The 27,784-nt window shown below is 33.4% G+C and overlaps 1 protein-coding gene across 1 annotated transcript; it reads left to right on the forward strand.

Annotated features, from left to right (window-relative positions):
• The first annotated feature begins 551 nt into the window (after nt 1–551).
• On the forward strand, nt 552–25,899 carry LOC131846671 (UNC93-like protein). The gene is made up of 11 exons (XM_059196013.1): nt 552–636; nt 5,317–5,550; nt 6,263–6,425; nt 14,832–14,955; nt 16,346–16,485; nt 20,367–20,485; nt 21,426–21,585; nt 22,871–23,011; nt 23,548–23,674; nt 24,298–24,418; nt 25,023–25,899. Exons 2-11 carry the CDS (start codon nt 5,327–5,329, stop codon nt 25,156–25,158), a joined length of 1,455 nt encoding a protein of 484 aa, XP_059051996.1. The 5' UTR covers nt 552–636; nt 5,317–5,326; the 3' UTR covers nt 25,159–25,899.
• The last annotated feature ends 1,885 nt before the right edge of the window (nt 25,900–27,784 follow it).

Here is a 27,784-nt window from a genome sequence, read left to right on the forward strand (position 1 = left end):
ATCACAGGTATATTACTATAGATAAGGGGATTTTTTATTATATATTATATTATTTTTGCGCTATGGTGATTTTTACAAATGTATAAATATTATTATTATTATTATATTTAGTTACTTCAATATATTTTTTAAATGCATTAAGCAGTTGGATTGGAGAATTTTATAGGTAGGTATTATTTTATTAAGTAGGGCATACTATTCACGGTTTACAAATGAAAGAGGCAGACATAGGAGAACAGGTTTAGAGGAAATTAACTATAGATATTAAATTGGTATTAGTTAAAGTCAATTAATCAATTAAACAGATGTTATATTTTAAAGTAAAATACAAATGAATGTTTAAAGAAAAGGTAGACAAATAAAAAATATCTTTAAGAAATTATAAACTCTATGTAAGAAAGTTTCGAAACAATTGTGTTTGACGCATTGAAAGATTTTGGACACAGACGCAAACCGCAGCATTCATTCATTCATAGTTCTCCCACACTGGCAGGCTTGCGTCGATTCATAGTGTGCTCACACTGGCCGATAGAGCCTGCCATAAATTAAAAGCATGTTTCATTAAAATGATAAAATATTTACAAGACAGTGACTGTGTTAGTGTTTTGTTATTATCACATTATTCCATTAAAAAGGGTAAGTTACTCTATAGTATTTATACATTATGCTTATATATAAATTTAAGCATTTAATGCATATTTAATAAGCAGTAATGAGTATTTAATAATAAAAAAATATAGTTTGTTGATTAAATTTATTTAAATAAACAATGTAAACATTTCGAATTTATAAGTACAACTAGCGCATAAACTTTGTACACACACTAAAAATATCGTTAGTCGGTTGTACTAAAATTATTTTGGGAACTAAGACCAGATATTATTTATTATATATAGTGGCAGTATGTTTTTTATTAATTTGTTTAGTGAAAAGTATTATTCATTCATAAAATAACTACGTGTTAGAATTAAATAAGTAACAGTGTATGAAAATTACAAGAGGTTTAGTTCTGTTAGAAAATGAAATTCGATATCAGTATTATAAAACAGTATGGGTAACATATTTGGTGAGAGTATATATATAAAGGTGTAATAGAAATTACAGAGGACGATGATAGGATGAGCTGTAATGAGCATAAAGTCAGGTCAGTTAGCACATCGTGCGGATTTACCATAAATTAATCACTGTAGTGTCCAGGGTCAGATTTTTTCGAATCAATCTAATGCAGTTGGCCATAGCTGATTTCTAGCTACACCGAAAGATTGTAGTTGGCACTCCAAGCCCGTGGAGTACTTCGGCTCAGGCCGTCGTAATTTCGATCCCCGTTTGAATTGGACAGGAATAGATCGGATGGTTTCAGGGAGTGCGAGGTCGACTTGATATAGAACATTCTTAGGGCAATTAGTAACCATTACTTATCAGGTATCAAGGTATTGTTTATAATGTATTTGGGATAGCATCTAGTTAAATCTACTATAAATACATAAGTGTACATCGTGTAGGCTAAGGTCACAACCCGAACAAACAATGAAAGAATGACAATCGAGATTATATTCAATCAAGCGGAAATGGAAAATTACCTACAAATATTTGTTTATTTCGCGTAAATTGTAAAAAAACACTACGATTACTATGTCAATAAACGGAGCTCGCCTTGAACTTACAATTTGATTTTTACCCGGAAAACGTAATCGAAGTTATCCAATTGATAGGTATACGTTATTTGACAATTTTAGTCACGAATCGAGAGAAAATTAACGCAAGAAAATTATAGAATTTAGCAACATCTTAAATATATCATGAATCTATTTACGAGCGATAGGCTTTATTCATTACATTAATCCATTTATAGTTAATCGTTCGAGTGTGTTTCAAAAAATAATTGTTTGATAGTATATAGTATAGAGTTTTATAGAAAACAGCAGCTCGTATTATGATCAAATTTGTGAGCGATAGGTTTCACCTGTCTTAGTTTCATAGTAATTCAGACGAATTTATATGAGAAATTTGATATTTTTTTTACATGCCCCTCTATCTAATAATAAGAATTATTGTAAGTCACTATAGGTCCTGCGTAATCGGTCCATCAATATTAAAGCAGCAGTAGTTAATTATAGAGAATGTATGTAGGTCAAATATTAGGTAGGCGTTAAACGTTCTAAGTGCGTTAATTTACGATAATTTTGACATAGGTATGATATGTAGATACATCTTTATAATTACTTACTTTTGTTAGTACCTATATAGTATTTTAAGCGTATAGTTTGTGTCAGTAGTTGTGCTTTTATTCTGTAATGTATTTATAGGTCCTTATAGGAAAGATGGACAACATTACTTTGTACAATATTATATGTTCTTATTACGCGTTTAAATTAGGGATTGTGACTACATTTGACTTAAATCATGAAAGGATTCATACATCTGTCTATTGTAGACCTATTAACTTGATCATACGTTTCTTTATTCTACGGGAGTCGCAGTTCCACAACTGTACCGCTAAAAATCCATATTTAAAATATAATCGATTTTACCTAAATATCGTAAACACAGCGCAGAGTAGCCAGAAGAAAGACAAACCACTGAGCAAGTACTCATTATATTTTAAATATAACGTAATGAATACAAATAAATTTAAATGTTGAATGATCTGTGATGTTACATAAAACATTAGTTTCACTGTAGTACGACATTGCACTACTAATAAATAAAAGTTATTTAAAATTTTAAAACAATTTGATGTGAGAACCGTACTTGACGTTTCAATAAATTATAGTTAACATCACTGAACGAGTAACATCAAGGAACATAATACTCTAAAGAGTAGAAATAGTTCTTAAATTTTGTCTATAACTGTTTATATTTTTTCTTTTTATTGTTTACAAAGCGAGGGAAAAGAAACGCAGTATCTGTAGGTATTTAGCCTAAGGAGAATTTGCGCGCTGTAACGAAAATTTTGTTCTAAATTCAAAATGGCTATAATAATTCGCGCCAACAGAGAATTTATTGAGTCTTCTAAAACCTTATTAGCAAGAACTATTACTTTAGATGAGTCAAAATAAAAATGTAAGATAAATAGTCTTACTTATTTTGAGTTTAATAAACAATGTCTCTGGGAAATAGGATATTAATAAACAAGTAAGTAAACGTCATTTTTTTATTCTCTTGGAGGTGTAGTATAAAACAAAGCAGCAAGCACTACATAGGTCATTATAGTATAATGTATAATATATATTATTGAAAACAATCATGATAAAACTATAAAACAGAGATTAAAGTTGGTGCAACACGTTTCTGCGAACAGTGTTTACCTGTATGACATGTATTACAATTTTGATTTTATACCGGAACTGACAATCCAGTTAAATCTGGTTCTATCACGTGACAGTTATCCTTGAATATCAATTAAGGAGAAGGGAACGTATTTGCACGCTTTAATGCCCACAGATTTACTTTTGTCACAAAAAATGACAAATCACATCTTTTGTCAAATAATCTGTATTATCATTTAGTAAAAATGGCCATGGTGTACGTTTTGCGCAGTATTAATTTTTCATGAAAATTTTATTGCGGCCAACATCAATGTGTACATTAGATGATAATATTAATAAATATAAACTATACATAATAATAATATCTTAGGACAATTGACACAACACCATCTAGTTCTAAGCTAAACGGGCCAAGTGTTATGCGTGTTAGACAACTGATATAAATAAATATTTTTTTTGTATGAATATGTACATATATACATATGTAGATCGATACAAACACTCACACTCATGAATACAAATGTTTGTACCGTGCGAGGAATAGAACCTGCAACTATCAAATGTAAAGCAGTGTTAAACGGCTAGCCCACCAAGGTCGTCGTAGGTCGTAGTAGTCCCAGTAAGGTAGTAGTAGTAGTATGACAAATGATGCATTTGTTCTAACAAAACATTTTATAAATTTACAATCATATTAATCTAAGATTAATATTGCTTTCAGTAATAAGGCCGCCTTATTGTAACTATACATGTGTTGTTTATTATATTGTTTATTCCTTTTCTTTACTGTATGTTACAAATAATGTATATTCTATCAATCTATCTAAGTTATATTATGATTAGAAGAGTTTTGAAATGTTTTTATGGCTCCTCATAAGATTGTAAAATATTTAAACTATAATATCATGTATGTATAAAGTAATCAACGTAGGTAAGTTTCATTTTTGAATAAATATGACTGAGTTAATTGAGTAAATATGACTATATAATTTCATATATCTAAGCAGAGTTCTACTATAGAAATTAGTCGCATTATAAAATTTTGAATATTGATTATTTTTATTAAGCCGGTTTTATAATTCTTCAAACTTCTTCAGGAATAATAAAAATCACGTAGCGGGAAGCTACATGGACATATTTATATGTTTTTTATGAACTAAACTTCAAAATTATTTTAATTCTAAGGCGGAATGGAGTTCGCGGGGTCAGCTAGTTATTTATATAATAATATTTAAACATATTATATATTCCTTACGGTTTAACATAATACAAGTTTTAAATAAATGCGCACAAAGTTCTAATTGTTTTGTAGCATGTATATTACGTTAAAGCCATCTAATCCTGTAATAAATCTAATAATGGTATAATATACTGTGAGTAAATAAAGTCGATCTCATGAAACCAGTATTTCAAGTTGTGTAGGTGGTTTTACCACTCAGTTACATCAGCAGCTATTCTATATGTTTTGTTATATATTTCGATAATAATTTAAGATTATGTTATGCAAATAAACTAAAAAATAGTATAGGACTAGTACGATCAATCAAGCAATCAAGCAATATTTCGGTTAAAAAGAAACATCTAAATCGGTAATGATATCGTGATACATACAAATGAATACATTAGAATTGAGTACCTTTTTTAAGTTTACGTTGAGAATTCTCAACCAGATTTGCAGAGTTCCATAAATTATTGGACAGACTACTTATGTCTTAATTTGATTTAAGTAAATTTGTCGTAATCTAACAGACCTAGTGGCACATTTTCGCATTTATAAATTAATATAGATTAGTCCATACATACGGATTAGTTCTGACTCTACTAACTGTATGTCTATTTGTCTAATTATTATGAGTAAACAACTGAAGGGAACTTAATAAAACTTGAGAAAGTTGCTTTTTAGTTGGTTGTGTATCTTAATAAAACTATTCCATCTGGGATTACACTCGTGATGATATTATTATGTTAGTGTTAGTACTAACTATACCATGCTATCTTGGGTAGAGCGTATATTCCATAACTCAACGAGTATTCTTGCCATACCTTTCAGAGAAATCACCATGGCGGAAAACTCTATGGTGTTCGCCTCAAACGAGAAATGGCGTATCAACCGAAATATCCTGGTGCTTGGCTTCGCATTCATGATTCATTTCACTGCATTTCACGGTGCCGCCAACTTGCAGAGTTCTGTGAACACGGATGCAGGCGCTGGAGCCTTCACATTGGCCGCTATATACTTCTCCCTCATAATCTCCAATATATTGCTACCCGCTATTGTTATCAAGTAAGTAGCTCTACCAACTTATTTATATGCAAAACATTATAACAATTTTTGTAAGGATGGAAATTATCCTATCATATAAGATCCTTATAATACAATCGACTTAAAAATGTTTTTGTGTTTGTATTAATGTATAATCAGTAGATAAATAAACACAAATAACTAACAATATTAAAGCAGTATCAGATTGCAACTTAAGTTTTAGCATGATCAGTATCCAGTACCGTTTAACGGGAATTGTAATTATTACTATTTGTGTACACACGACAAATCACACAGCGCTGTCTAGTTTCACACTTAGCTGAGAATATTATGAGTGGTAGATAAACTTATTTAAATATATAGATACAAAATATATATAAAAATTAAACAATAAAAAAAAAACGTCTAGAAAAAAGACTATAATCATATGTATTTGTATAATAAAGGAATTGAACTTGCATCCATAGTTAGGTTGGATCACCGATATTTTCACAAATATCAATATGAATGTTATTTCGGATTACTCAAATGAACGTCTTTAATTTTGATAAGTTATGTTTGGTACCTACACACAAACCCGGTCTATTAAAATAATTATCGAGATTTAGAATTTAATATAAATGCGTAATGCCTATGGTATGGCCATATGCGCTAATATAGACGGGGATTAATATTCGGTCAACATCAATGAAATTATAGTCATTACCAAGATCGTATCTTCATATTTTTCCAGATGGCTAGGCTGTAAATGGACAGTGGCGTGGTCATTCATAACGTATATGCCATTCATGGCGGCCCAGTTCTATCCGAGATTGTACACATTGATTCCAGCCGGCATGATGGTGGGCTTCGGCGGGGGACCACTGTGGTGTGCTAAGTGCACCTATTTGTCCGTGGTAAATATAATTTAAAACCAAAAGCCTTACTTATCCAGGTTTGTTTTTACTTTTGAAACCATATTAACGTAAATAATACTAACTGCATTATTCATAAAAATATTAATTTAACGCTAATTATAACGGTCAAAGTAATTTAAACTTTGCCTGTTTTTTTACAACTACTTTTTTTATTTACTTATTTTCTATTTGTAAACTCTTTATTGCACCAATTTAATATACTAGATAAAAAGTCTACAGCCGAAGGGCGCAAAAAAAAACAAAAAATATTATATATTAAATTTAATTGAAATATAAAAATTACAATTTAACTTATTAACTATTATAGATGCCAATTGGTCGATGTTAGAACCAAGAGTGATTCAACTCCGATAGCGTTCTTTGGTCGATTTCAACATTTCAGTTTTGCTGACTCGACGGCACGTTTCGGCGCATGGTACGATGCGCTGTATTGAGGCCGCTGCCTATACAGCGTTTTCAATGTTTCATGATTTCGTAACGCCTCCCCTCGAAGATAGGCAACTATTCGTAAGCTGTACTGAGAAAGTTGCCGGGATGCTGTTAGTGTCGATCTTCACATCTTTAGGTTGGATATTTCTCACCTCAGGTTGTTCATTTGTAATGTTCACTGTATCCATTACATCAGTTGAATTTATTTGTCCGCAATAGCTACGGAATCGGCGATATAATTTAATAGTTACAAAACTTGCACAGATGATTACTATAATAGTGTAGATAGGTATAGTTGTGTGGTAGACACTATCTACATTGACTTGTTCTAAGATTGCTGGCTGCTGCAATGATATTCTAGCATTTGTCTCGTGAAGATGTTCTAGATTGATAGAATTTAATCTTACTATAGGTTGAGGTTTAGATGTGGCACGCTCGTCATATGGTACTTCCGTCAGTGTAATCTGCACGGCATGTCCTTTAATTCTATCTTGAATGTTAGAGATGGTAAAATCTGGAGTTGACAGCATACAATTTATAGGAATTGATACTAGATAGCTTCCTTTAAGAATTTTGTAGTACTCGTGCCCGCAGGATATATGTACTCTAGTTGCTTTAGGTAGTGTCATGGTGTAGTGCTGGTCATCGAGCTTCTCGAGGGCTGCTCTGGTAAGATTTACTGAAGTCAGGTCACAGGAAGGACTGACCTGTTGTTTTAGGATAAGCTGTTGCATGCAGTCTTGGTTATCACGAATCTGGTACTGGTACTGGAGCTGTTCTTCACAAAGGTAGTATGTGCTTAACTTCGGACATTCTGTCGCAATGTACATAGAACCTGTTCTCTGAATTGCTATGAAGGGTTGGGTAGGTATAAGTATTTGATTATGTTGGTTTGGTATGATTGATAGTTTATACAGGATATAGGTATTAGGAGAGACAATCGGCACCTTAATAACTATAACTATTTTATTTCCTACATAATATGAACCCGATTTTATAATGTAAAAATATTCCCTTAATTCTATATCTATAACCTTTTCCTTAGAATAAAGTTGTCTAAGTTTAATTAGCATATTATTTAATGAATTAATATTAATTATAGAATGAGATATACTCTTAGTCTGAATAAAAGCTAACGTATTTTCTAAATTAAGTAAATTTTCTGACAAATTATCTGTATTATCTGTGAGCATCAATAGATACTGAGCTAGATGTGCATACTTTATTAAGTCAGTATCTCTGTCTGCATCTGATTTTAGTATTAGGTTAATAGTTTTACTTATTTCATCCTGATTTTTTACTATGTTATTTAATATTACAGAGTGATCGGTTATCCATTCTTTACCTAAACTAATGTGTTCATTCAACTCTGTTTCTAACTTATTTTCATTATTTTGAAGAGCTTTTATAGCACTGTCATATTTCACAGCGTCAGAATAATCAAGATTACCTGAAATACTTTTAATTATTGAACCGAGACCATCTATGAGTCCTCTTTTATTACGTGACTGTAAGAAAGTTTGCAACTGTTCGCGTACTCTTATGAGCTTATTATTAAGATGTAAGAGATGGGGTTCATAGAGAGATAACGTTTTATTTTTAAGTTGAGGATTAAAATTATCTATCTGACTTATAACTGATTCTATTTTTGTGAACATGTCATCTAGGTCTATGTAGTATAAAAATGAGTGATAATGGGAAATGACTTTTGTGGGTCCAAGGTTGAAGGGAAGAATTCCTGGTCCATTGTCAAGGGTGTCAAGTGTTACGTCTTCCGCTCTGGTCAGTTGTAATGTGATCGTCAGGAATGTTCTGTAACAACGGGTTACTATTAGGTCTTCGCTTAAGGCGTGCTTTAGCAATGGGACCTCTTTTCTTTTTAGTATATATGTGTATTGGCAGATCAGCCAGTACCACATCTTGGGTGAAACGTGGAGCTAATTTTTGTCTGCTAGCCATAGGGTTACGAATGAAAACCTGCTCATCTGGACTATATTCTTTTTCAATTTCTCGATCTTTATTCCTAGCCTCTGTAATCTCCGTACGATTGTGTAAAGATGTTTCATTAATGATGTTATAAACCATACTCATTCGTAACTTATGATTTATTACGTACTGTTGGAGAAGATGTTCATTTATGTTCGTATCTATAGGGTCACGTGGGTCAAAGTGACCTGTAATAACTTCTATAGGCCTACATTTCGTAAAGCTATGGATAGAACTATTGTATCCTAGTACCGCGTACGGCATTAAATTGACAGCTGGTTCATTGCGATGTTCTAATTTAAGAATTCGTAGATGTTCCAGAATAGTCGAATGGAATCGTTCAACTATTCCATTGCTATTAGGATTATGTGCTAAAGTCTTATGATGCTGTATTTTATGTAATCTAGTAAATTCTAAGAATATTTGGTTTGTGAATTCAGGACCTTGATCAGATATTAACATTATGGGAACACCGTGATGAGTAAAATATTTAAGTAGCGCTTGTATTACGCTTACAGCTGTACCATCCCGAAGGTGATACGCCTGTGCGTATTTAGAATGCGTCAACCAAAGTTAAATATTTCTCATTTTCAGCTGTAAATAAGTCAATGTGTACTGTTTCAAATGGCTTAGTAGGAGGTGGTACAATAGAATATTTTTGTTTTATTGGATTACGGTCATACTTTGCCATTCCACAGATATTACATTCACTTATGTATTTAGAAATATGATCTCTCATCTTAGGCCAAAAATATTTATTTGATAATGCAAGATAACATTCACCTGCACCTCGGTGGTTAGTCTTACCCTCGTGGTACTTCTGAATGATATCCTGTTGACGTAAATACTCTTTAACATTTTCAACTTCTAATTTGGTTAAAATGAGATTCATAGCTGAGCTTTTAAACTTTTCTTGTATTATTGGAATGATCTTGTACATTGCTAAGGGTGGATAAATTATTATACCAGTTCTAACTTTGGGGTTGACATATTCTTTAATCGCATTTATGATGTCCTGTTCTAGATTATTTTCAGATAATTGAATATTAGTTCGAACGTGTGATTCGAAAGGTTTATTAACAACTGGACGTCTTTTTACATCGCCTACAATCGTGAAACATATTTGTCTACTAAATTTATTAATAGGTTCATCCGTAATAGGTATCTCTAAAATAGGATTTTCGTTACTAGTATGAGCTGTAAGGGTTGTAGAGTCGGCTCTTGATGGAGGTTTTTCAGAGGGTTGCACGGCAATGGAGCTTAAATCTTCGTTATGTATTTCAACTCGAGATAAAGCGTCTGCATTTTGATTGCATTTGCCTTGCTTATAGATAACAGTAAAATTGTATTCACTTAACTTTAATCGCCATCTAGTTAATCTAGAATTAGGTTCTTTTAAACTCATAACCCATTGAAGAGGTTTATGATCTGTAACTATAGTGAATTTTCTCCCAAACAGATAAGGGCGAAAATACTTAGTAGCCCACACAATTGCTAGCAATTCCTTTTCAATGGTGCTATAGTTTATTTCGCTTGTATTTAATGTTCTCTAAGCATAAGCTATGGGTTTATCGGCACCAATGGGTCCTTGTGATAAAATCGCGCCTATTGCCAAATTTGAAGCGTCAGTTGTTAAAACAAATTCTTTAGTGAAATTTGGGTATTGTAAAATTGGGTCATTGGTTAATAAAGTTTTGCACTTTTCGAAACAATTAATATATTCTGGGTTATTGATGGAAATTTTTGAACCCTTTTTTAAGCATTGTGTCATTGGTTTCGTTATGCGAGCAAAATCGGGAATGAATTTGCGATAATAGCCTAGTAATCCTAAAAATCGTTTTATTTCTGTGGCTGTTTTAGGCAAAGGAAATTTTTGAATAGCAACAATCTTATCTGGATTAGGTTTTATACCGTCTTTACTAATAATATGTCCTAGATATGAGGTTTCTAATTTTAAAAATTCTGATTTGTCCATCTGAATTTTGAAATTTGATTCTCTCAAACGTTTGAATACTTTTGCTAAGTTAACCATATGCTCTTGTAGCGAGACGCTGAATACAATTATATCATCTAAATATACGAGGCATATTTCATTTTGGAGGCCTCTTAGAACGTTATCCATTACGCGCTGGAACGTGGAAGGAGAATTTTTAAGTCCCATGGGCATACGCATGAATTCAAAATGTCCATGTTCAACGTTAAAGGCGGTTTTCTGTATATCATCTGGATTCATTTCGACCTGGTAGAACCCGCTAGCCAGATCAAGAGTTGTGAAATAATGACAATTACCCAACTTATCCAAAACATCAGTTATATTCGGGATAGGGTACTTATCATCAATGGTCTTTTCATTTACTTTTCTAAAATCTACAACGATACGCCATTTAGTTTTTCCTGATGCATCTGCTTTTTTGGGAACCACCCAAATGGGAGAGCTCCATGCTGATTGTGAGGGCCGTATAATACCTTGCTCTAACATTTTAGATATTTGCTCTCGAACTTCTTGCCTATGAATGAAGGGATAACGATAGGTTTTAGTGTAAACTGGTACCTCATCTGTTGTGCGGATGTGGTGCTTGATTTTATTTGTGAAAGTTAATGGTTCACCTTCTATATAGAAAACGTCGGAATATTGACTACAAAGAGATTCTAAGTTAGCTTTTTCTTCTGGATTTAAATGATCGGTACGCAAACGTGATAAAACTTCGTTTACGCGATTGGACTGCTGTTCGGTGCGAATGCACTGAATATTGAATAGCTCTGCACTAACTGGTTTGTCCATAGAAAAAACTATGTCATGTCTAGTCGGGTTAGTAACTTCTACTATGCCGCGGTTATTTTTAACTGTAGTTACACAACTTTTAATTTGACAGTGTGAGATAGTCTGATCATTTATTAATGCATCACCATCATGAAAATTAACTGGGATACGAACTAATTTAGATGTATTTGCGGGGATTATATCCTCATATAAATTTAAATTACGAGAATCGTACATTAACAGAGGTATTTTCGAATTCCGTGTAACTAAAACCTTATCCTTTAGATTAATGCTAGATTCTAATTTTTCTAATAAGTCATAACCAATAAGGCCGTCAAAATAATCATGAAATTTATAGATAAATAGAGTAATATCTTCATTCTCTTTAAATTCTTGAAAGCACGGTAAAGTTAAGGAATAATAATTTTTCGTGGTTGCATGAATGTTTGTTACCTCAAAAGGATCATAATTACATGGTATATGCTGAAAGAACTTTTCTACTGCCTTGGGGCTTATGAAAGACTGATTGGCACCGGTATCAATGAGTAATTTAAGGGGCGGATTTAATATCTGAATATACGGTAATTGTCGCTGTGTCTGTAAGTTTATCTCTATTTTAGTTTTCCTGATTTCTGAATATTCATTTTCATTTTCAGTAACTTCGTAATTTTCGTTTTCAGTAAATTCGTCACGAGTTTCCTCTACATACGGGGATGGATAAGTCTGTTCGTCGTTTTCTGTATAATAGTCGGGATAGTAATAGTCACTGTCAACGTTATTATATGTGTCGTAATAGTATTGGGGTTCGTAGCATTCAGTTAAATTTAATTCGCGTCCTTTAAGGTAATTAGTAGGTGGTGGATTTCCATGTTTCCTCCAATCATGTCCAGTCAACATCGGTTTTGTTGGGTAGTGACTGACACCGCTCATAGGGCGTGGCGTATTATTCGAATTATATGGTCGTTGGGGTAGTGCAAATACATTACTACGTGGATTATAATTAGGAGGGACTGCGCTAAATATCTGTTGAGTTCTAGTTGGACCTCTAAATTGCGATTGTTGATTGTAGTTGGGTTTCCACATCACGGGAGGACGTGATGGTTGAACCATATGCATGGGTTGCGAACGTGATGGTCCGGGCATATTAAATGTAAATGGTTTAGATGGACCTTGCTGTGGTGGTATATTATTAAATTTATTATTATAATTATGCATAAATAGAGGATTAGTCCTCTTTTCAGGCATACTTTCATTGCGATTTTGCAAGTAGAGTGTGTTCATCTCTTCATGAACAAATTCTAAAGCTTTTTCGATAGTTTCAGGCCTCATGCACCTTATACGCGATCCCAAGGGATCCTTAAGTCCGCGTAGATATGCTTGTAATGTAAGTTTTTTATAGAGTTCGCGCTTAGAATGTATAGTGGTGGCAATAGTTTCATGTAATGTTACATATGTTATGATGGTACTGTACAAATTTAAGCATTTTTCGTAAAATTCCTGAGGAGTGCTTGAGCCCTGAGTTAATAAAGCGAGGTCGTTATAGAGAGAGGTCTCGTCTCTCTGATCTGAAAAATTATTTATAAGTGCGTTACGGATACCCTGCCAGTTCTCCGGTATGCCGTTAGAGTTTATTAAACGTGCGGCGGGCCCAGTAACTTTATTCAGGATGCCGTTCAGTAGTGCAGCATTTAATAAGCCATTATCAGGTGATGAATTGACATACTCGTTCACTAAATGGTCACACAAGCCAATGAAACGTGTTAAAATATTCGGATTACCATCGAATTCAGGCACCATTCGAAGGGCCTTCCATATGTTGTCTAAATCTGCCATAATTAAATTAAATTTATCTCCTATAATAAAATTACTGCTTGATGAAAAAGATTTTTCACTGCTAGTGTCACTATCGTTAAAATTTAAATTCCTATTTAAATCTATATCTTTATTTCTACGGGTCCTCGATTGCCTCGATTGGAAAATCTTGGAAAATTAAATTACACAGGATCTAAAAAAAATGACACAGGAATATAGATAGGAAAGCAACTCTAGATCGATTCTAGTGGTACTTACATGAGCATTCTTTAGTTGTCTCTGCAGTATCGATGTCTGGATACCCCCTCGTCTGTAGCTTCTTAGGTTCAGAATCGCCGCCGCCAGATGCTTGATTCACTGACTCTACTTTACAGCGATCCTACCGACTGCGCCAGATAAAAAGTCTACAGCCGAAGGGCGCAAAAAAAAACAAAAAATATTATATATTAAATTTAATTGAAATATAAAAATTACAATTTAACTTATTAACTATTATAGATGCCAATTGGTCGATGTTAGAACCAAGAGTGATTCAACTCCGATAGCGTTCTTTGGTCGATTTCAACATTTCAGTTTTGCTGACTCGACGGCACGTTTCGGCGCATGGTACGATGCGCCGTATTGAGGCCGCTGCCTATACAGCGTTTTCAATGTTTCATGATTTCGTAACGTACTTGTCAAGACTTTTGATACACAAATGGCCGTCTTATCGCAAGCAAGCAATATTTTCCAGACAACTGTTTTAATTTTTTACAAAGTGACACTAAAATAGTCACTTTGGCTTTTATTTTTTACGCAACAAAATAAAACTTGAATTCTTATGGATAATAATGGAATGATGCACCCACCTGTGCTAACGGTTAACATTGGCGAGGCACTAGTGGAGATGATAAAATGAACACGAGGTTTGGTTTCCAGAGGGAAGTCAACCTGATATACTACATTGTTAGCAAAGGGGTTATTAGTCCACATTACTAACAATCCTCTTCCCCCCGAGAAACTTGAATTAGAAATACGAGTAAATTAATGATATAGGAGATTTCATTGATATATCTGAATTTTGGTTTGTTGTGAGTAGTTCAATATGTTATTACTCATATAATTACATATCTACTTATTTTAAAATTTTACTGTTATGTTTATATTTATATGTTATTCTATTTGGTCATTTATATTCACATAAATTTTGTCATTGTTTTCATGCTCATTAATCTTATCTCTGCGTGAATAATTGCGAATGAGTGCTTAGTGCATCATAAAAAATAAGTGTAAAAAGGAATTTTATGTTTGGTAAATTCGAATTCACGACATCTACGGTTTATAAGTAGAAGTTGTAACTCACTGCGCCATAATATGCGCAAAATTCTCACGTCGTCCGTTGTTCTTAAATTTTGCAGGTTGCGGAGCCATATGCCAAGTTGTCGGGTATACCCGCTGAGGTTTTGGTGGTGCGATTCTTTGGCCTTTTCTTTATGTTCTACCAAATGGCGCAGATCTGGGGCAACCTTATATCTTCTAGCAGTGAGTACTTTAGTTTGATATACATTCGTATTTATTTATATTTTTTATACAATTGGAATAGCCATTTTGAATTTACCATCGCAATACCCGCCATAAATTAAAATATCATGCTGATCATCTGGACCTGTCTGATAGCGGTATCTGAATAGCGGTCCTCTATTGTGCTATTTTCTAGAAACTTGTGCCACACACAACTACATTACCGTTCCCTTCCCCTTCCAATGGTATTTCCGAACCGATACTATACTGAAACCTTCAAGAAAAGAGCTTATTCCTTTTTAAAAGGTCGACAATGTGCTTGCAATTCCCCTGGTGTTGCGGGTGCTCATGGGCGGCGGTAATCACTTCCATCAGGTGAGCCGCATGCACGTTTGTCCCCCGTGTTGTAAATAAAAAATGTGATGTATTCATGTATATAGGAGATGATTATCTCTTACTATTAGGAGGGCAGTCAGCTTGTTTGCCATAATAATTATATAAAAACATGTAATATAGAATAGGTTATTAGAATATTATATGACATTCACATAATTGCAATTATTGACGTCTCATTGCAAATCAGTTCGCGGAATTCCTACAGGTGAGAGGCTGTGTCTGATCGACCTTCACAGAGCCAATACTTCTGATTTAATTGATAATGTATAATAATTTGTGTTCCTCTTGACAACAAATTAATATTCACGTGGGTACATTCCGTATTAAATATTTAGTATGAGTACGGACAAAAAGTAAGACTAGAAATCATGATAATTAGGGCCTCTTAATTGGCATTAAACACTTATTAATGTAATAAGCTGTATATATTATATACTATATTTTTTATAGTTGTTGTAGTAATAATTTCTAGAACATAGCGCCATCTATTACTAATAGCATAGCTTGATTTATGGGTGGAAAACAATTGATAGACTTACTTGGACAAATTTTTATATATCGGTAGTAATCGGTAGTAAGTTGGTCTGTTAAATCACTTGACGACCGAGGCCGTTATTATTACTTAATATTTCTATGATTAATAATATTATTATTACTTGGGAGAAGTACATACTCGTATACGCCAATTAGTGGACTATATGGTAGATGGATTAATTCTACTCTTACATTGATATTGTCAGTACTCATTATTGACTACTATTTAGCATACATACAGTTTTATGGTCGTAGATTCAGTTTCCATATGGTACAAACATTTATATTTTTGAACATATGCATACTAAATTAGTTTATATTGGTTTAGAAGTTTTCTGTACGTAGTACCTGTGTACAACGAAATGTATTTCAAAATGTCTATAAATTGTATCAGTAAGCATAGTACAAGCTTGGCCTAGTTTAGGACTAGATGGTGCTGTTGTTTGACCTGGTTATAAATTATTGTTATTTATATTTGTAGTTCTCAAATCCTCACTCGGCGATGTAGTATCACTCAACGAGACGCGGGCGATTGGTGACGTCACTAATAGTACAATGTTACCGTCGGCTCTGAACTTGGGAACTTGTGGCGTTAACTTCTGTAGCGGGAGTGCCTCCGAGGTAAATAATATGTATATTTAACTAATTATATTTTTGTAACTCTAAAGTTTTAAGCGTGTACCTATACGCTTCCACTAATGAGTAGGGCCAAATAGGTCGCCCTAACAACGAGTTAGAACCGGCCTACACCATCTATAGGGCGGGCCAACGCCGCCGGGTTTTGTTATGGTTTTCCAAGGTTGTTCCGACTTTGATGGTGATTGGATCACGTCCTTTAGTGACGACAAGTCCAAAGCCGGGTTGCCCGATTCGGTCTCTGACGCCGCTGAAGCAGACATCTCCCTCGATTTCACCTTGAACAGTGCCACTAGGTTCACCTCGGATAGCTCACTCAGGCTGCGTCAATGCCTTATTAGGCGCATCATGGAGTGCGACCATCCTTGGTTCCCCTGGTGCGGCGACTGTCTTCGGCAGAGAAGTGGGAGCTGCCTTTCTTGCATCTTTGGTCGACGCTGCTGGTACTTTACGGGACGCAGCCTGAGTTGGCGCATTCCGTTCAGTAACCTTTTTCGGCGTGTCCTCAGCCGCAGCCTTTTCCAGCGCATCTTTGGGTGACGTAGATGGTACTCCACGGGACGCAGCCTGGTTTGGCGCATTCCGATCGGTAGCCTTCCTCATCAAATCCTACGACGCAGCCTTGCTCGGCGCATCCTAGGATGACGTGGATGATACGTCACTGGACGCAGCCTTGCTCGGCGCATCTTTGTCGGTAGAATGTCCAGTGCATCAAATGACGCAGCCTTGATCGGTGGTCGTTTTGGCGCATCTTGCGATGCAGCCTTCGATGGTCGTTGTTTTGGCGCATTCGTAGACGCAGCCTGTTGCTTCTTGCTTTTTTGTTTTTTGCCTCTAAATCCATGAGGTTTTTTATATACTTCACCTCAGGAGCTCTCCACCCTCCACGGAGCCCTCACGTCGGGGACGTCATTCGTTCTACGAATGATCGCCAGAGCTACTCCCTTGGTATAGGTCCAGCAGGCTGAGAAGTAGACGAGTCCGCACGCAGCAGCATAATGAGGACACCTACGTCACGAGACGATGAGGCAGGCTAGCCCCGAGGCACCGCGCCACGCCAACTGCCTCCCCCCAGCTCACCGAACCTCGCTTGACTACCCGCTTATGGGAAATCGCAGCCGGTTGATCGTGGTTAGCTACTCTACGACCGCCCATTTGCCAATTTTTTTGCTCGATGATGGACACGCAAGGACATGACCTCTCCATCCCTGTATTGGTCGCCCGGTAGTTTCGGTTACGTCTATTTCATAAGGAACTAGACCAAGAACAGGGCGGCAACCTCTTGGAGGATATCTACCGAACTTGCCTTAAGGATCTACACGACTTGCGCTCTCCCTTATGACCACGCCTCTCTACCACCTCCCTCAGAGGTAGTAGGCCTGTGTCCATATCTTATTTTTTTAATGAAATATGACTGCAGGCCCGGCCCAAGGTTCGTAGGTATAAATATAGACGAGAAATATAACAAATATAACAGTAACAGAAGATTTATTAATACATTCGTACTACCTAATATTCCAATTAAAGCGAAAGTGTTTCTGCATATCATACATAGTGCATTTTACATTATCGTAAGTAAAAGGATGAATGGATTATAATCATGACGATGCATATCGATGACGATGAAGTGAAAGAAGGAATAAAAGTTTGGACAACTTACTTATAAAATTGCAATCATTGATAATGTGACGAAAATATACTTATATTCAAACAAAATAAATCTGCAACTAATAAAAAGAGCTGATGACCTTTAAACGCATGAACACATCTTCAAAAATTTGAAAAAATCGTATCTTATTCGTTTTTCTAATATAGAGCCTACGAAGCCACAAACACACACATTAAATGTATAACACTTCTCCTTTTTCAATCTCGATATTTTAGCTCTTTCAATTTTCATACTTGATACTGAGCCGACTAGTTCGTGTCGTTCACGGGTATGACGGGTGCGTTGTTCAATCTATGCAGACAATCAAATTTTAGAGATACTAACAATATTGATACAAAAATTAAGTTAAATCTTCTTGTTTCACACATGTATAATAAATATACATGTATATAAAATATTTATTATGACGCCAGATCGCCGGCAGTAAAACTAAACAATGCATGGAAATGTAAAATATGCTAACATCAATAATGAGGACAAATCAATTATTGTACAATTCGCAGAGTATACATTACTTAGAACATGTTATTTTTTTAATTTAACATATTATTACTTGGCTTCCGCTAAGGAACGCTTCCCTGATAGCGATTTAATTATAAAATGTAATGTGTACATTTGAAAACTATGCAATTACCTATAAGTTTCCGTAAAATAACTTCGACTCAGTTCTAAGAATAATAACTTATACATTATATAATTATAAAATATACCTACGATAGAAAAGTTAATACCCGGTACCCAATCCGATTTTGAAAATACTTTGAAAGTTAGGGAGCCCATATTACGAAGGTTATAATGAAGACGAAATGGTAGTAGTTCTGTTGAGCTGTATACCAGCTTAACAGAACCACTTGTACTTCATACAACAACACCACTCGTACATATAAATAAAACCCTATCTCCTTTGGTTACGCCAATAACTTAAGTATAAATTTACTGATTTCATTCATATCTTCATATGTTTTTTAATTGTATTTTTTGGTCAGCAGCACAGATAACATAATATTACATACAGCAGTAAAATGAATGGAATACTATAAAATACTAATTGATCTGACCGTCAGACTAAAGTCTTATCCGTCATGCAGGAGTCCGTGTCCTTCAGTCGCTCCATAAGTCCTCCCGTGGGTCTGCACACACCCCAAATCATTCGGTGAAGCTGTAAAGGCCAGCTTCGGCCAACAGCATTAGAGTAGTCCGAAAAAAAAAACATTATAAATCCAAATTTCTAAATCTAAATCGCAATATATTTTGTTCTAATAATAAGCTGTAAATTTCAACTGCACCCTATAATAGGTCGGCTAGTATAGTTCGAAAAATAAAATAGAAATAGTAATTAAAATAGAAATTCATATTGATGGACAAATCATGTCCATTTAACTATAGGTATCACTCGATGGCCATGACCGAAGTTAATAAAACAGTGTCAGCTACAGCGCCCTGAACTTGAACTGGCATACTTGGTAGCTTGATCAAACTTGTTTGTTAATATCGCGACTTGATATGGTCAGCAATTTGCTTCACTGACGAATATCAATTAGGCTGGCTAACCACGTTTTTCTTTACTGTATCGTCATCGGTTATTTAATGTTTGGTTCCCAGAAAATGTTAAATTAAAAGTATATATTGATATATTTTGTATAAACCAATGGATAGAATATATAGTAATCCGATATATTACCCAAAGTAAATAATAAATAAATAACATTCTGGACAACTAACACAGCGCCATCTAGAACCCGGTAAGCCGAACTTCTGTTGTGGGTACTAGACAAATATAAATACTACTTAATATACATAGAAAACACCCAGACCCATGCAACAATCATACTCATGAATACAAATGTTTTCACTGTGCGAGGAATTGAACCGGCGATTATCGGAAGTAAAGCGGTCTGCTAAACCGCTAGATCACCGAGGCCGTCCTAGAGAAATGTGTATTAAACCCTACAGTACAATAAAAAAAATTCAGTATTGCCACTTTTATGTCTCTATAGATGTAACTATTTGTCCATGGGACTTACCTAATGGACATTATGTATACCATATTCATTTGACGGCCTCGGTGTACTAGCTGTTTAGCTCACCGCCTTACTTCCGACCTACTACCCATAACACAAGCCTAGTTTGGTACTAGATGGCGCTATGTTGATTGTCAAACAGAGATATTATTAATATTATTATTTTTATACATCAGGAGAACACAAATCTCTCGCCTCCATCCGAGATGAAGATTCACGTAATTGCGGGAGTGTACCTCGCTTGCATGGCGGCTGCTGTTCTCCTAGTTGCTATTGGTGTCGATTCTCTGTCCAGGTAAAATAATTATCATCTATTTTACATATATAACATTTGTTGCCAATGTTTGTCTATAGGGCTAACAACAATTTCTCACATCTATGGTTAGTAGAAAAAAACAAATATAGGGATGATTGATATATAATTATATGTGTATACCTAAACATATTTTAATCGAGATAGACTTTGTAAAAAGTCATCCGGTTTTATAAGATGAGTTTCGGTTTAAGGCAGTGCATGTAATTCCATACATCTATCTATATAGATGGGTAGATGAGTATGGAGGCATGACAACTTAGTATTCTGGAATGGGAACAAATGAGTGATGTCCATTATTTTTTATTGGGAGTTTTGGGCTATTTATAAGGTGGTTGAGTCCTGTAATACTGCATAGGTCTATTGTGCTCGCCCTTTTTCAATGTTTGCTATCTAGACCCGTCGGGGATAAGAATTAAAGGATATTCTTATGAACGATGGTTTTTATTTCCTCAGTATAGAGTGTTTCTTTCCAAAGGAGATATTTAGTTAATGTAAGAGTGGGCTACAACCACATAGGATGTTTAGCGGCGTTTGCTCATGTCCATAGTAGGTATACTGTTCATTTTTATTGGAGAAGGTTACCCCTTACCAAAAGGTTAGCTTGTGAGCCATTCTAATTACATGAAAAAGACACTAATAAATACATTTAATAAGTTTCTATAATATATTATTTAATTATATTATAAAAACTTATTATATGTTTAATATTAATATATTATTAATCAATATATATTATTATTATTCTAATATATTATATATGTATATACCGTATATATGCAGTTAGAAATATGCATTGACACAAAAAGGTTTTGATGTGTTTCATGTTTAAACCTTTAGGTCCAAATCGGACAGGCAATACCATAGCATAACCACGATGTCCTCTAATAATATTAATATAATACAAATAATTACTGTACAGATACACTTCCGGCCGTAAAATAAGTAATGAGGGAAAGTCGGGAGTTCGGTTACTAGCAGTGACTTTGCGGCAACTTCGCCATAAGTACCAGCTGCTGTTACTGCCTGTGATCGGGTACATCGGTGCTGAACAAGCTTTCATGGCGGCAGACTTCACTCAGGTAGAATCTTCTAGAATTTGTAATAAAAAAGAACATCATGTTTATACTGACACAGACGTTGAACAAAGTAGTTGCATGTATGCTTTTTAAATATCTGCTTTGCAGCTTGCTTTCTAAGTTGTTTCGATTGAAGGGACATGAAGAAACATGCCAGTGAAATTACCATATGGAGATATTACACCCTTATGAAATGAAAATACCTCTGGAATGGCAACTTATGAGGGTACCATGGTTCTGCCCGCTGTTCAAGTATGTTTTTCATGGTAGCTATTAAGCTTTAGGTACTTAAAAGAGACAGCGCCTACGTCAATTTTCAAGCACAAACACTCAATTTTATAAAGACAATGAGTTGGAAGACAGGCGTGCTATTCAAAATGTAATAAACATATGAGATTACAATTTTAGTGGAATTTATATACTACAATTTATAAGCTAGTTCTATTGGTACAATTAAATGATTACTAAATAATAATAATAATTGTTCAATTTATTAAATAGGGCTTGGCCAGTTGTAATTCAAATAGGTAGAGTCGTTGTAAAGATGACTACTCTACTTAAATTACAATTCAGTATAGTAAAACAATAATATTCTAGTTAAAAAAATATAATCTGAAGTATACTAAAATAACTTTCTTTTAATTTTACGATATGTGATGGATTATGTGATATATACTGATACAGTGATATATATAATCGTCAGCCTCGGTGGTCTAGTGGTTTAGCACACCGCTTTACTATCCGATGGTCGTGGGTTCGATTCCTCGCACGGTACAAACATTTGTATTCTTGAGTACGATTGTTTGTATCGGTCTGGGTGTTTTCTATGTATAATATGTATTTATTTACAAAAAAAAATGTATCCATGTATTTATATCAGTTGTCTAGTACCCATAACACGAGCTCTGCTTAGCTTGGGACTAGATGGCGCTGTGTGAATTGTCCGGAGATATTATTATATTGGCAAATTATCTGAAGATCCGTCTAATGGTAGTCGTCGCCTATGTCGATGAATATAATAATAATACATTTAACCTTGGATAATCTACGCAGTGTCATCTAGTTGTAAGCTAAGCAGAGTTTGCTATAGGTACTAGATAACTGGTATAAATACTTAAATTTATTTTTTTATAATTATATACTCAAATAATCAATCATACCCATGAACACAAATGTTTGTACTTAGTTAAATAAAAAAAATAGAGAAAATAAGAAAGGCTTACTTAGATCAGAATACTTAGCCATTTCATAGTATTCTTCCTAACAGCGTGTATATTTTGCACGGCAGGCATTCGTGGGTTGTGCGTACGGCATCAGCAACATCGGGTACGTGATGATAGCGTTCGGAGTGTTCAACGCGCTGGCGGCGCCCCTCGCCGGGGGAATGGTGAAGATCACTGGACGGTATCCTGTCATGGTCACGGCACTGGTCAGTATATAACACGTATTTCTTTAAATAATTAGTAATATCTAATATACTTATATATATATATAAATTCTCATCACGATGCCAATCCGGTATTTTTAAAGATACTAAATGTTTAATGTAATTTGGTCTAATATAAGTTATATATATTATAAGGAGAGAGAGAGAGTAAGAGAGCAGATTTTGTGATATAGAGAGAATAGTAAACTCATAATGGTTCCGATCGAACGAATTTAAGAAATTGTTTAAGCCAGGGCGTATTTAGCTCCTTAAAGTTAGATATCACAACTACATCTTCCTTGCATTTTTTTATGTAATGATTTATTCACTATCGTAATCTTAATTATAATTATTCTCTGCACCACCTATAAGACTGGTCGATAAGTCCGCCATATGTACTTCGAAATTATATATTACATTAAAGTTTTATAAATAAATAAAAATACGTACCAATATGGGCTATCATTCTGGCAAGTAAATAGAACTATCTAGTTACATTAAAAAACACGATAAAACTAATTCTAAATCTGTATCCACAGATCTTGAATTTATGCCTGCTAATAGCACTGCTGCAATGGCGGCCCAATCCTGACCAGTGGTTCGTGTTCTACCTCCTCGCATCCATATGGGGGGCTGCTGATGCTGTTTGGCTCGTGCAAGTTAATGGTGAGTTATATTTTATATTTAGCGAAATGGACTTCCGCAAAATAACACATTTCATAAAACGTACACAATATTGTTGTCTCTGTAAATCATGATAACAACTGTTATCATGATTTGAAAAGACAAATAGTTAGTTCTTAGTTAGTCCATTTCATTACTTAATGTTATTATGGTTGATTCCGCTATCGAATTATAGTTTATACTCGCTTACTACTATTTATTATATTCATATACATGCTTGTACTAGGTTACCAACTATATCCATATTAGGCCTGAAAAAATAAAACTAGTGTGTTTTTAATATACTCTGAATAAATGCGTTAAGATGTAAAATTAAAAAAATTGCAAAACAAATACATTTCTCTGGTAGTACTATTCAGTATAATAATGTCGAAATGGATCACAACTAATAAATTATTCAAAGATATAAGAGGGTAATGGTATTATATTTATCAAAAAGCTATTTAATTACTTTGTAGACAAACAATATTATTGTTTTAACGTTCCTTAAGATTGTTAAAGTTACTTCGTAATTTTTAATTTTCATTTGTCAAATATTTGATTATATATTAATTATTAATATTCTATTCATAATTTAAATAAACTAAATTAATCAAACATTGCAGCCTTGTCTGGCATCTTATTCCCTGGAAACGAAGAGGCAGCCTACTCGAACTTTAGACTGTGGGAGTCGACGGGCAGTGTGCTATCCTATGCAACCGCACCATACCTCTGTGTACGAACCAGGTATGAAAAATATGTATATATATACATGTATCTTAGTTATAACAGATTTATATATATATAATAGGTTCTAGTTTCAATACAATTATACAATTTTTAATGTAAAATTAAGTAAAATATATCACTCTAAGAAACTGCACTGATTCACGATAATAGATAAAGGAATATTGTTTATAATTCCAAAATTATGGAATTCTATTAAATTGAAGTTTTTGAGATTTGCAATTTATTATTAATTATATTATATATAGATCATTAGAAATTTTTAGAACCACAAAGCATATAACATTACTTATGAATATTGAATCTTATTATCGCAAACAAAATAGAATTTATAATGAAGTTTGCAACCTTTATAGTTCTAAGCGAAGATGCTGGCTTGTTAGCTTGGCGTCATTTTAAAGTTTTAGCCTACATTAAATTTTTTTATGAAATAATAATGGCTAAGAACAATAAAACCCATTTGATGGTACTGAAACTACTTATAATCATGCACAGTTATGCACTATGGGCATAATGATATAAAAAAATATATTAAAATATAATATTTTCTCGAGACTTCGATCACGAGCATACTTATAATATTAGTGTGGTATTTAATTTTTAGGTTATATATCTTGCTGGGACTACTTATATTCGGTTTCTCCGGATATACAACAATAGAGGTGATGGAGTACAGAGTGAAGAAGGCCCATCACCGCGAGAGAAACTTCGACCTCGTGGGGAAACACGGGGACTTGTAGTATGTAGTGTGTAGTACGTATCATCAGTGACACATGTATTCTGTAGATAATTTAATGTAAAAAACCGTAAAATATTATCTCCCTTCCCTTATCCACCATAATATGTTTCTCTTCCCTTCTTAATCTTTGTTCGCAGTCATATCTTATTTAGCCTTTCTTGTCATATCATCACACAGTCCATCCATATCTTTTTGGTTCTAGAGAACAGACTCTTATTTCCATCCAAATTTATATTAAAACATTTTTTTTATATGATATGAGTTATAACTGTAATCTATCGCATACCTAATATGTCTTCAGCTTTTTACATTTATATTTGTTTTTAATGTAATTTTATCTGTATTTCTTTTCAGTTCCTATTTGAGTTTCATTTATAGAATTTCTTTTGGAAGTTATATACATATAATACATGCATACAGTACAAACTTTGTGACATCTTTGTACATGCATGCGAAGCAAGGGATGATCGCCAGTTTGAAATGCAAATATTTAATATTTTAGGTGTATCTTAAGGCGGTCCGTGAGGAAGAGCACATCTTAGTTTATTAAAATTTATTCAGTTTATACTATGCATAAGTCATATTTTTGTACTGTTAGTTTCTTCGAAAGTCTTTCGGTATAGGCTTCTACATCATCATCCCTTTCCATTTTGTAGGGCGTCAACTTGTTTGATATTTCAGTCATATAAAAATTCGCCTTTATCAACATTACAACATTATACATGTTTAAAAAAAAAATATATTATTATTTTAATATCATCCAATCCTATCATTATGAATGTAAACTCTTTCGTCAAACTCTTGTGGTGAGTATTGTATATAAGATTTTATTACATTGTATTTTTAATAGAATGAATTTCTATTTTTATATTACTAGCTGACCCGCGAAACTTTCATCTGAGTCACATCTTACTTGGCATTTATCATTACATTTCTCCCAATTTAAAAAATATATTTTTATATTATACCCTTAATATTTCCCTGTTGTATAAACTGTATCACTCTAAAGTTTTATCAAAATCCGTTCAGTAGTTTTTGCCAGAAAGTGTAACAAATATCCATCTGCAAATTTTCGCGTTTAATATTATTAATATAAATAATCGTTCTTTTTATATACTCATGTCCGGTATTCTAAATACGTAATGTCTTATGAATTAGATGAATATCTGTTTTTATATTTGCTTTTAAGTGTTAATTTAAGGTTTATTTTAAGTAATATATGACGCATATTTTAAGATATTTCTCAATTACTTGATACAAAATAGCCTAAGGATCCGTCTATAGAAATAAAGCCCATAAAAATTTACGATAAGATGATAAGTCAACAATAATGGAAAATATTTACAATTGAATAGAAAATTGTAAAATTATTTATTTTTTAACGAATGTTCAATATTACATTTTATTTTAAACATTATAATATTATTTACTTGCAACTAATGCTAAATTAATTAAATGAAATTATCCGTCTTAATGTATTTAGCTGTAATTAACTGTTAGCCTTAAGTGTTAAAATTAAAATGTACTCGTAGTTCCGATTTTTAGAAATATGTGATATAAATATAGATTTATAAGTATTTTAGCACCGCTAGTATTGTAAAAGTTTTAATTAAAATAAAATTCAAATTAAATGTAAATAATAATGTAATATATCATAATAATATATAAATAAAACAACAGAATAGTTTCAATAAAATCATCGTTTTATTCTCTCCACATAAATACTTATTGTTGGATTAAAGAATCCTTGATTACCAGCTAAACAAGTTATTTTCATTAACTAAGTACAATTGTCGATTAACAAAGTGACTAAAAACATGTTTCGTTACACACATACATTATTAACTAAATACAACATACATACATATTTCTTTGTATGGATTAGTTTCAGGTATATTAGTTGTTCTACGGTATTTACATGTTGTAAGTGAATTTTCACAAAAGAATTCATTATGACATAAACAAAATTGCGTATTACTCTTTATTTTATACAACGATGGTGACAATAAAGCTGATTTTAAGCTATGTACAGTCAGCTTCATGAAGTTATTATATATAGGTCCCAGAATGGTCAATTTTACATTGACCGTAAAGTTTCAAATACATAATTATGTAACATTTCACAAATAAAATATAAACTAACAATCTATTTTAACTACCTTCAAATTAGGTAACAATATGTATTTCTGATATGACACATAATAATGATTGGTTGTGTTTTACAAGAAATTTTCAAGACTCTATAATGTAATGATACTAGAAATTAAAGTTGATACAATGAAGCTGACTGTACAGTCTTTATTGCGCCTTTAAAATCAGAGAAATGTGTTGACGATCCTGAGGTATTTTAACTTATCGTAAACCATAGACGGAAATTTTATAAAAGTTCTTCAATATTTTATTAATTATTTTCAGGATCTAAAATCTACTACACATCCATTTTAACTTTTAATCTAAATAATTATAAGGAATTCTTTTATGAAGTATGACAGTTTGTTGGTCTAATTCAATCAATAGATAGACTAATTTAAAGTTACTTCTCTTTTTACGAATTACCTATAACATTATGCAGGATTTTTTCATTATTATATTTATGATGCTATAGGTTACCTGTAGTGATTTTATTT

This window comes from Achroia grisella, unplaced genomic scaffold (assembly GCF_030625045.1).
Source record: "Achroia grisella isolate CSIRO2021 unplaced genomic scaffold, CSIRO_AGI_Agris_v1 utg512, whole genome shotgun sequence".
NCBI classification, from domain to species: domain Eukaryota; kingdom Metazoa; phylum Arthropoda; class Insecta; order Lepidoptera; family Pyralidae; genus Achroia; species Achroia grisella.